The sequence below is a fragment of the Arachis duranensis genome, chromosome 9, assembly GCF_000817695.3.
Source record: "Arachis duranensis cultivar V14167 chromosome 9, aradu.V14167.gnm2.J7QH, whole genome shotgun sequence".
NCBI classification, from domain to species: Eukaryota; Viridiplantae; Streptophyta; class Magnoliopsida; order Fabales; family Fabaceae; genus Arachis; species Arachis duranensis.
Window position 1 is genome coordinate 111,479,525 of NC_029780.3, and position 12,751 is coordinate 111,492,275.

Below are 12,751 nucleotides of genomic sequence, written 5' to 3' on the forward strand. Positions count from 1 at the left end.
CACCATTCTCTCCACCTCCAGCCACACCACCGCCGGCAGTACCACCACCCGCCGTCCCTCCTCCCGCGCTCACGCCAACCCCTCTGTCATCTCCTCCGGCAACTTCTCCTGCTCCCCTGAAGAGTACGGCACCTGCACTATCGCCGGTCCCTGCTCTCTCACCGGCTGCTGGAGCTCCCGGTCCCAGCTTGGCATCTCTCGCGCCGGTTAGCGATAGTGTAAGCTTCACTCTTCTTTTTCTGACGATCTTATATTGTTACTTTTTTGCTAATGATCATGATGATTGATGAACCATATTTCGTTATTCAAAAATTATATTTATCCACCAATATCAACCATTAAAATTAACCACTTTCTAAAACCAGGAGTAAGAGAATCCAAAATTTTTAGATAGAATCGAGAGATTATATTATTTAAATTAGTTGAGAGATTATATTATTTAAATTAGTTGACTATTACTATATAATTATTATATTGTAAATAAATATACGTATAATTTAATTTATTTTTAATATATATTTTATATTTTAACATATATTTTATATTAATAATTAATTTTAGTAATTAATTTTAATATATATTTAGTATGATTTTTTATTATTATAATTTATTATTTTGTATTTTTAGCTAAATACTAAAATATTAAGATATATTACATCATGTTTCTCTTTAGTTATGAGATAGTTATAATATTATTGTATCGCTGTGATAACATAATATAAGAAAAATTATTACTTAAAACAAGTTTAGTTTTTATTTTTTTTAAAGAAAAATATAAAATAAATTAAAAAATACTTATGTAAAAAATTTAAATAAATTAAAAAGAAAATCTTATTCGAAATTTGAGAGATATGTTAAAAGTATAATTATTTATATTTTATATAAAAAAAATGCAATTTCATAACCGTTTTTTAGATAATTGAATTTGAATAATATATGATCTCTCTTTTTATTATTTTTCAAGCTAGATTTTTGTTTTAATTTGCCTCTTGGCACATACATATTTGTGTTTGATGCATTAATTATAATAAGACTAAACTTATAAGTGAACGAATTTCAATTTGCAGAGTGGAGTAGAGAAATTGTGGTCATCCAAAAAGATGGTTGGGAGCTTTGGATTGGGATCGGCTCTTTTATCATTACTGCTGTAGAGATCTTCTAATTGTTACCGTCATTTTGCCATTTGCCTCTCTATATATACCATTTTCTAGCTATCATATTATACATATATGGGGAGTTTATATCACTGATCACTATATATTATTCATTTCATTATTCGCTTGCATTCTTTTGAGGGGTTTTGGGAGTTATTTTCTATGTCACCATGATATGTCTATTATCATTTCACTTTATTATTAAATTTTCCTATTCATTTGCTGTCTAATAATCTTTTTTTTCTTATTCTCATCCTGCTTTCCTTTTATTATGATTGTACTCTGTTATCTTACTTTCTTTAACTATACGCTTGGTTATTATTTAGAGGCATGTTATACATACAAATCTTTTTTATTTACAAGTCTTATAAATTGGTATAAGTCTAATAAAATACATCTGTATTACTTCTACATTCAAGAATAAATATACGCACATTATTTAACTATTTTCTGTTTTTGTGTTACTTACCATGCATTATGAACGACTCTTCTTCTTCTTCTTTCATGAAAACGAGTTTCTTGCCAAATTTGTTTGATCGCCTTCGTACGTTCTCTCTTCGCCTTTTCATTCGTTGTTTTACCTGCGTTTATCACTGGTATTCTTGTTTCGTTTTTTTTTTTCGATTTTCATGGTTTCTGAAATCAAGCTTTAAAATCGTTTTGAAGATAATGGAACTTTAGAAATATACCCAAACAATTACAAAAATACACCTAAATGATTAAAGAAATACACCCAAACGGTTACAGAAATACACCCAAAGGATTTAAGAAATACACCCGAAATTCGTTGAACTACACCTTATGCATAATTCAGAACTCTTTCTCTTTCTCCTCCTCATCTTCTGCTGCTTCTTCTTCTTCATTTTCTTATTTCATATTCTCATAATTCTTTTTTGGAGAAAAAAATCAAACAAAGAAAAAAATACATAATGTTGCAAACTCAAAAGAAGAATGAGGAGAAACATGACGATGAAGATGAAACACTTAAAAAACGATTATGTCAAAAAAAGAGTGGAAATCGAGAATAACGAAAAAAGAAAACAGAGAAAAAAGCACGTAAATGAAGAAGGAGAAAGAGAAGAAAAGAAATTCGAAAAAAAACAGAATCCTTTCAAAAATTAATCTGTTAGAGACACGTTTGAGTTTGAGCGTAATATCAATTAGAGGACTTGTAAGACTATATAGAATAGAATCACTTGTATGTAAAAATTAATTCTATTATTTATTGCATACATAGACACGTGTAATGATATCTGTACTTATTAATTTTTCTATACATTTCTTTTGTATATTTTTTAGTATAAAAATAAATGTTTATCTTTTTCACATTTTATCAGTTATTTTTAATATTAGAGATAAAAATATAAAATATATATAAAAAATGTTATATATATATATAACATTCTTCTTCCAAAAATGCCTTTAACATACATAACCAATAACAAATAAAGAATATTGTACTGAGCTCAATTGGGCTACGTTCAAGCCTCGAATTGAGCCATAAATTTTTGTTTATTTTTTAAGTCAGGTCTCCATTATTGTGCTAGATCAAAAGTTCAAAACATGACTTAATTTGAGCAGTTAGTTATAGTTTAATTAATCAAATTTATATATGTAAAATGTTTTGATCATGAAAAAAAGGACAACCCGCCTCTAAAAGAAAGAGCATTTCAAAATATCCCTTCTCACTAATAATGATGTGAGAAAACTATCATTCTTAGATAAAGAAATGTGAAGTTTTGAAATGATCTTTTTTTTTTGTAAAAAAAAAAAGAAAAAATAGAATTCAAAGTTCTTCAACACCTTCGGTTGTACATACTCAGAGAATTTGCAGGTGACAATTTACGTGTTACTTATTTTATATTTAGTACATTAACTCTAAAGAGATCGCTTGGATAAAAATACTAAAAATGTATTTTTGTAAAGATGTTTACATGTGTCATGATATTATTGGATATTTTTATTAAATCAGTTAATAATTTATTTTTTAATAAACCAGAATAAAATTGATTTATTAGAGCAACAATAATAAACTCAATTATTCGCATTATAATTATTAGACCCGATTTGATCCGACTAATTTACACAATCTAAATCGAATTATATCTAAATTTTTTGATAAAAAGATAAATATATCCCTGATTTTTGTTTTAAAAAAACAAAAAAAACATGATTTAGTGAATTATGTAAATTGGTCAGTTCGATCGGATCTGATAACAATTGGGTTTATTGTGTTATAAAAAAATCGGTGTTATTCTAGTTTGTTAAAAAATTCAAAAATATACGGTTCGTCCAATAATAATGTGACACATAAATATTTTTACAAAAAGACGTTTTACGCATCTTTATGGAGCATCCTCCTAACTCTAAATACTTGCAAAATTATTTTTGCTTTTTTTGGGTTCTCTTTTTGGGTAACGAATATATAGGCCCGAGTGGTTCTTTGTTGAGAGTGTGTAAGTGTGTTTGTAATGACCCAAAAAAAAACGAAACATAATAAGTGCCCGTTAAAAAAAAAAAAGAAACGTAAATACGTGATGGAGACACGAAAATTATTTTGTTTCATTTTTTCATTTATCATATAGTTTTGAAAGATAGAATAAAGGATCAATATAGTTTTGCAAGAACAAGAAAGGTAATAGATAGAGAAAATTAAACATAGAATTATCAACAGAATCATTATGACCAATATTTTTCCAGAAAAAAAAGCTAAATATATTTACTTGACTCTATCACATTGTTTGGATTAAGGAACTTTTGAAGAGAAAAAAATAAAAAGAGAGAAAATAAATGAAAAAATAAGTTTTTTGTTGTTTGAATAAAAAGAGATAATAGAGTGAAAAGAAAAAAAATTTATGTGAGACCCACTAAAATATTTTCATCTCAAGAATGAGATGAAAATAAAGAAAAATGTTGCAAACATAAATAAAATTACATATTTATCCTTTATCATTAATAAATTATAATTTATATATAATATAGATAAAGGTATTAATGTAATTTTATACTATTATGATTTTTTTCTTTTCATTTTTTTTCTATCCAAACAAAAAAAAATTCTTTTTATTTTCTTTCTATTTATTTTCTCTTCATCCAAATACTATACAAATAACTCTACTTTTCTTTTTATTTTCTTTTCTCTCATCTTTTTTTCTCTTATTTTATTTTCTTCTATTTTTTTTCTACATCCAAACAAACCTATGTATATAATATTTAAAATTTGTAGTTGTAGTAGAATTAGAAGAAATGATTTTTTTTGTGAGATGAATTAGACAATTTCTAACTGAGCTTTATTTAAGAGTTTGTCGTTGGCCAATGAGTTACTGCATGCACAAGATAAGATTCAAACTCCCAACACTTATTTAAGTGGACTAACGAGCTAACTATTGGACCAACCTAATTTGATTGGCACATTAATCTTTTTTTTTTTGGTCTTGATTGGCACATCCATCTTTAAATGAAAGAAATTCTCTAACGAATTCCTCACAGTTAGAAACTCGCCCATAACCAAAACAAAGGGGGAAAAATTTATCTGGGCCTTGGCCCTTGATGGAGGTCCAAGTTCAGCATTCTTATAAAGTGGAGTATGGCTTCTTTAAAAACTGATCAGGGTACTACACCAAAAATCAGGAACAACATCGTGGATAACTAAAAATAAAAAAAAGAATAGTTAGAAAAATGCTCGATATCCATTAGGATTTATTGTTTTTAGCTATTACTTAGTCATCAATTAAGTTTTTTTAGTCTAATAATGTAATAATATACTTTATCCTATACTTTTAAACAGTAATAGCTAGAAATAACAAGTTTTAATGACCCTCTAACATTCCTCCAATGTGTTAATATCTTAGCTGTTCCGTGAATAGTTACCTACTTACCTTATAATATTTACTCTGTGGTGCTGCTAGCTAACTAATGTAAAATGTGAACAGGATACGAAGCCATGTGCAGCAATAAGTTCCCTAAAAACAAATTAACAGAAGGCTATAAATTAAGCAACAAAACAAATAAAAGAGAATAAAATATTTACGGGAAAAGGAAAGATGAGCGTAGAGACCACTGAGGAATCATGAGAAGACATGTATGGTGCAGCACTGCAGCCAGTGGTGCATGTCCTGGATCACATTGGGGCAGTGACCAGTGAGGACTGAGGAGATAGAATATTTAAAGAAAGAGAGAAATAATGAATAGGTAGTGGGCTAATGCGGTCCAAATTCTTAATAACTCCAAGGAGGTGGAATTGAATACCATGAAAGGAAGCCATAGCCCATCATAGCCCCTAGCCATAATAACATACAACAATATCAACACTATAACAGAAAGGAATAAATTTAATTAAACCACATATATATATCAGCAACAACCATCTCTTTGTCTGTAATTGCCTACTTTGTCCAACTCATAATGGCAAACTATCTTATAATGCAGTTAGGCCCTCCCAGAAGGGTACTTACCTTTTTCTTTAATGACACCCAAAATAGAGGGTAAAATGGAAAACAACTAGAAATATATGAGTGTTCAGAAACTGCTGTGTTGGACCAAATTTTTAAACTACTGTCTTTAAAATAGTTTTAGTTCTTCTTGTTTCTAACTAAGATTATGTTTAATGGTTTTGTAGGTGACGTTGCACGTGTAAATGGCAAGAAACTGATTCACACACGCACGCATAGATAGATGGAGTGTAGTGTAGAGTAGCATGCATGATGATTTATGAAGATGGTGGAGTGGGATATGATGATAGTTGTTATTTATGGCAGAAAGGGTGATGAAATTGACACCATTGTTGGTCATCAGTATCATAAATATGCATCAATTGCAAGTCTTAGTGTGTGCAGAGGAGCAGGACTATTACTAATAAATTTGTCTCCATCTCCGTGCAAGTCAAGGAGGGGAACCTTCCTCTGCCGACACTCTATCATACCATTTTGTGTTATACATGTATCTATATGGCCTCATGCATCTTGCATCTCTTTTTAGTGCTATCATTACAATTCCTCCTCCAACCCCTCCTCTTTTTCTGGATTACAAAGCAATAAGTCAAACAAAATTACCATATAAGTGGGGGCATTTTACATGTATATTTAATTTGCAACCCAACTTCATATGCAATGTTGAGTAATTAGTATATTTTTTTACTATTATTATTTGTTTTATCATAATTCTTTATCGTTCCCAAATATGACTACTTCTATCTGAAATATAATTTATAGTCTTTAAAAATAAAATAAAATCATGTAAATCCTAAATATAATTAAAGGTAGCATGTTACAAATACTAAGTAATTTATAAAAATTTAAATTTATTATAAGCTAAAGTCATCAAAATCTTAATCTAAATCAAACATTCATTTATGTATGTTCGAACGAATTTATAATAAATATAAGATGAAATAAAATGATTGTTATATATATTTATACTCAAATAATTATTATTAGATATTATTTATATTATTTTTAAATTATAAATATTTAATAATAAAAAAAATAGTAAAAAATAATTGAAATTTGTCATGTTAAACAGTTAAAAAGTTCACCTTATTTATGACAGGTCAATTAGTATCAGCTAAGGTCAAATTACAAGTTAAATAACTAGTCAAACCTTGGAATCTTATTATAATTAACATATGCTCATTCAAGAAAGGGGTGATATTAAAAAGTCAAACAAACATTAATAAGGCACATTTATCTAGACTAGATTTGTTTTTCAGTAATCTCATCTCAAGTGTATTATTAAAGTATTCAGCACTCTCACTATCTCGTATACATCTCTTAGATTGTTCTCTGCGAAGAAACATGGGGGATCATAATAATTCAAAAATTCTTATATTATTATTGGCAAATATTAATTGGTAAGGTATATTTTGATATTAAAATAAAACGTGCCAACATTTTTGACATATAATGTTAACTAATAAATTAAAATTAAAGAACAATCACCAGCCCAAAATTTGAAAAACAAGGTACATAACATGTGTGTAATTTTTCCTCTTGTAATAATTTAAAATCATAGTCATAATAATTGAATCCAAACATAAGTTTCAAATTTATACATGATTGTACTATATATATATATTCTAGCAGTAAAGAAGGGCATCGAATATAAAACTAAAATAATTGTAGGATCGAGGTCCTACTACTCCTGATAACGAGAATAGTTGGAACAGTTCCATATATACGGTACACATTGTTCGATCCAAGTCCAAGGTTGTAAGACTCACAAAAGATGGAACTTCAGGTACAGTTGATTTCCCGTAAAGTTGATATTTGAGAACTGTGAGATAATTTAACTAATTTGACTAAATTTTTATCTAATGAATTTCATATATCAACTTCACGTGAAGTCGACTTCACCTGAGTTTTCACCCTCACATAAACCCTCCTTCAAAGCGGCCGTCAAGTTACTAATATAAAATACATATTAAAAATAAATTAAATTATATATATTTATATACAATATATTAATAATTGATTTTAATGGCTGGTGTTACTGTATGACTAACATTTTTGTTAAAATTGTTATTAACGATTTTTCTTTTCCAGTAACTACTTATTAATGAAATTCACCAACAAATCTCAACATTTTGTTAAATCTTAATTCTAATAATATTGCAATTGGCAAAGATATATATTGTAATGTGGTTTATTTGTATGTGCATCATCATGTGTATGCAGCATCACTGTCACTATAGTACCTATCAAATGCCATTTCTTTTTCATAGTTCACCGAATTAGAATGTAAACCCTTTCTATCTAACCAATGAGAGAAACCGTTTGTTATAAAGGGCAAACAAACAAGCACAACAAATTTATTGGTTGAGTTGAGTTGTCTACATCAAAAGACTTAATACATACATTCACATCTTGTAACGATGAGTTTGGTTCAAGCGTGATTAGCAAGCATAGTTGCATTATTGCATCTAGTCACCAAACTTCTTTCCACACCATTCTCACAAATCTAATAGTCTTTGTCTATTACTATAATAGGAAGCCCTCAAACGAGATTTTCACTGTTTCATTTTCGGTTCTGTAACAAAATGCTGTAATTATAGTACATTAGTTTAGGGTGGTGATGGTGATAGACATAAATGTGTGCACATTTTGACTATGCTCCTCACAATCACAAAGAGATGCGATATACATGTTGCTGAAATCGGATAATAAATTATAGATAGAAAACGAAGGCTCGAGGAGTTTTGTCCATAAGGTAGTTTTCCACATGTATCAACTTATTACTTTGGACAATCACATATGATGCAATATATGCGTGGCATGCATGAATATCTAACCAGCCATTGAATATGTATTTAAAAAAGAACATGAAGTTTTCAATAATGAATGCTATTGTGATCTGAAAAAAAAAAGTAAGGGATAATATTATTTGAAAATTAACTTGGAAAAGTCTAGGGGACCAGCAGTTTTATTGAATTTTGGCCAGCATGTAACCAGCAGAGGAAGGTGAGCCATTGGATGAAATCTCATACCAATCTCACACCATCAAATCATCATTGATGGCTAGTTGATGGCTAACCATCACAAAAATTGCTGGCCCCCTAGCATTGCTCAATTAACTTATTGTTAAAGGTAAAAAAAAAAGAAGATAGTGCTATCTAAAAATTAACTACTGTTAAAGATGAATCGTCTTAAATGAAAGAGAGAAAAAAGGAAAGAAAAAAGGTAAATACTCAGTGCAGTTAACTTCATATAAAGTTAATAGTTGATGGTCGATAAATAATTTGTCAGGTTTGACTAAATTATCATCTAACAGTTCTCAATTATCAACTTCATATGAAGTTAACTACTGTACTTGATTTTTTATCAAAAAAAATAAAACACAACTCAATACCTTTTAAACTTTTTTATTTTTTTGAATCTTCCTGAGGAAAAAAATATATATAGAGGTATATATGGATAAAGATGAGAAAGACAAAACCTAAAAAGTAAAAGAAAAAAAAGGAAAGATATATACATAGGAGGATATGAAGACTGAAGAGTTTATTATATGTTGAATTATACATTATTGCAGTGTAATCAAATTTGTATGACTCTTGAATTAGTGAGTAGTTATGTAAAAGAATTTTAATAATATATAATTAAATATGCATATTAAAATTTAAAAAAAAATTATAGTGTCAATTTATACAAAAAAGAAGCTGGTTACATCAGTTGAGGGGGTTTTAAGAGCATCAAATCTTGTGGTCGTTCCATAATGACAGTCACACACAAACATACGCAGGCCTTACATAAGAAACCTAACCCCATTCACTTTATTTATTCACAATTCCCTCTGGCTTCCATTCACTCCATTAAAGTATTATTCCTCCACTAGTTCCCTGTTTTCCAGTGCTTTGCTCATTTTGACCATGACCATGGGGAAAAGAGAGAAGCTTCCACACATGCAGTAGTCATGACCAAATAAATAAATATTAAGTGTGTGCTGTACACTTGCTCAATTCCAGAGATAAGAACTTATTATATCACAAGATGTATGAGTACCTCATCCTAGTCTTAACTCTAATGCACGTTACAATGTGCATAATTTCATTTTTTGTAATTATATTATTAAAAAAGCATGCATGTCCAATTGCGAGTTTCACTTTTCTGTAGTTCCATCTTTCTATTAAATTAAGAATTAACTAAACAAAGATTCCGGCAATATGCTAATACACTAATACCATATGGGCTTGTAAGCAAGTAATTTATGATTATTGTGAACAATGCATAAACTTCTTGAATAGACAATCAATGGAGTGTGTACATTTCATTTTCTGAGAAGTAATAACAAACAGCATCAAAATACAACCGAAAATCATATATATTAGAAAAGATATGATGGGTACATCAAATTTAAGACTGAGTATTGTCTCTGTCACCCTACTCCATTATCAAAGCTATCAAAAACACCATCTTTTACCTTTCCAAACACACACAACCTCCACTCCATGTGGAAGCTGTTAGAGTCAAACTGGCCGTGGCCACCTGGCCGGTGGCAGACTCTTTAATATTAACCACCACCGACACTGGGGAACTTGAAAAGTAAGAAAAGTTCATCAATGGTCTACTATACCAACATTTCATCACCACCTTCCCATACTTATGGAAGGTAAACTAAAAATTTAACCTCCATTTGCTCTATTCCGAAATGGAAACCGAGCCCCAACTCCTTAGTTGGATTCTGCATCTGAGTATAAACATTCACTCCCGCGAATTTTTATGCTCTATTTACAGAGGATATAGAGGCATAAACAAACTCCGGAAAAGGGAAAAACTGAATCACTATACTAACAACTAAATTCTAGACGTTAGTAGTAAAGAAAACTAGTGACTGCTATTAACAATTGCCCTGAATTGATGATATTCCTAACCACATTGTTAGATTTCCATCTTCCAGATCATATTATCAACACTGCAATTATGAGATTTCTCCAACGCAACAACTTTGGCCCGGTGTAATGATGTTGTGTTCTTTCCTCTGTCATCCTGAGGAAGTTCACAAGCTTCACTGACAGAACCTGTCCTCAAATCTGCTGGGGGAATGAAGCAATCTACTGAGAGACCTGGGACATTGAATGCAACCTCTTCAATTGTCCACGCCTCTTCCATTTTTGTTTTGGTATGGCTCATGGCCATCTCCCCAAACCTGAAAAGAGTTACCACAGAATGCCCTGAGTGGGCAATCATGATCCCTTCCACGGACCTGTAATCATCAAGGTATGAATTGATTGTGGTTTCCCAATATACTGCATCACCGCCATTGGATTGGATGCGGGTGAGATGAGAATCCTCAATATGAACAAGAAGGCCAGTCTTTTGGCTGAAGTAGCCAAATAAGACATGCCTTATGATCTCAGCAGGACCCTCACTTCGAGACTTCAATGTTTCGGGGTCAGTAACAAGTTTAAGGATGAAACAATCCTCGCCATTGATATTTTTCTCGCCTATGCATTTTGCATCAGCAAACATACTGGCAGTGGTTCTAGGATCAAGACCCTGAGTACAAAAATATACACACATTTATAAATTAGAGGATAAAATGGAATAGAGTGCTATAAAAACAAAATGTAGATGCAGGCCAGAAAAATTTTAAGGCATAGTTCAACCTGAAGTGCACGGCGCAGAGGCCTCACAGGTCCTTTAGCTGTGTGAGCACCGAGCCAAGGTGTGTGCCTCCAAACAAGCTTGCCATTGCAACCGGCATGAACCTTGCTTCCCCCAACTGCAAGCTCTACATACCACATGTCGGGATTCATCTGCCAGAGCACAAATCCACCGGACTCCGCACACCTAGAGGCATTCCGGTTTTTCACTACTCTAGTAGCAGTTTCAAACTCAGAAGCTACCATCCTCACCTTTCCCATTGCATATGCATTTCTTATTGAGTTCTGCAACTTCTGCCCTCCAGAGGCAGCAGTATACTGCTGCAATATGTAATGAGCAGATGAAGTTTCCTGCAAGCATAGCCAGGAAGAAACACAAGACATCAAAATCACTAATTTAGATTTTGAATAAAACATATTAACATTTATTTTCTGATGCAAACAGAAGAATTTGGCATCCTTAACAGTAGAAATGTACGTCTAATATACTTTACAGGAAGCGAAATGAATTTTAACTTCTGCACCAGGACTTGATCTGCTTGACTCTCATGCAATAAGTTTTGTTTTACACATTAAGTTCTCAAAGTTAAACTTGTTACAGCACAAAGAACCCTTATAGAAAACATATAATCTCATATTCTCTACTGTTTTTTTCCCCAAAGCGTAAAACCGAAGCAATAGAGAAAAGGTGCTATTGATTCTTACTTTCAACGGTTATCCGTTTCAGCAGAAGACATAAAAGATTAAAAGCGCAGCAGATAATAAAACTGGAGCTTGAAACATAAGCCGAATCTTCAGGCAGAATCAAAACAGGACAAGGTGTATAAAACACCAAACACAAGTTACCGGAGAAAAACCAATCCCATCACAGCTACTCATGATTAAACACATGCATCCAAACAAACAAAAGATAGAGAGAGATAGAATAAAACAAAAGGAAAAGAAATCGATTCTCTGAAGCCACAAAAAAACACAATCAGTGGTCCAAAATAGAAAATTGAACAAAAAGGAAGGCATTCGAGGAAGAGAGAGAACTGACAATAGGAGTGTCTTTGATGCTGAGATGAGGCAAGGGGTCCGCCGCAGAGACATAGACAGGTGCGAGAGGAGCTCCCATGACGCCGAGAAGGAGCCTCAGATCAGTCCTCTTGTAGGACATGGAAGACACAGACGGAGCACGTGACAGCTGACCCTTCATCCAACTCCCTATGCCTGACCCGACCCGCTTCGAATCACTCCCGCCGCCGTCCGCACCCTCTGTGTCTGGACCCTCCATTAGAGGCGCCAGTGCCTCTCCCAACGGCCTCAGACTTCCGGATCTCGCAATCTCGGAGTCCATGCTGGCGTGTTTCTTTCTACGCAGAAGGCCTGTTATGGGTGAACCAGCTCGAGCCGGACTGCTGGACCGGGAACGTGATGGCGAGAGGCCGCGAACCACTTCTTCCTTGAGCGCGGAGAAAAATCCCTGTTTCTTTTCCATTTGTTCAAAGGATCAAATTAGAGA

At 32.0% G+C, this 12,751-nt stretch overlaps 2 protein-coding genes across 2 annotated transcripts in view; one reads left to right on the forward strand and one right to left on the reverse strand.

Moving 5' to 3' along the window:
* The window catches only part of LOC107467257 (classical arabinogalactan protein 9), a gene marked incomplete in the record, with an annotated part of 1,747 nt that extends 375 nt beyond the window's left edge, over nucleotides 1-1,372 (forward strand). Inside the window, 2 exon segments of the mRNA XM_016086294.3 lie at nucleotides 1-218; nucleotides 1,068-1,372. Coding sequence (XP_015941780.1) covers nucleotides 1-218; nucleotides 1,068-1,151 — 302 coding nt within the window.
* An 8,575-nt stretch (nucleotides 1,373-9,947) lies between these two features.
* Nucleotides 9,948-12,751, reverse strand: part of LOC107467481 (uncharacterized) — a gene marked incomplete in the record, with an annotated part of 3,062 nt that continues 258 nt past the window's right edge. Inside the window, 3 exon segments of the mRNA XM_016086593.3 lie at nucleotides 9,948-11,140; nucleotides 11,251-11,598; nucleotides 12,287-12,751. Coding sequence (XP_015942079.1) covers nucleotides 10,523-11,140; nucleotides 11,251-11,598; nucleotides 12,287-12,727 — 1,407 coding nt within the window.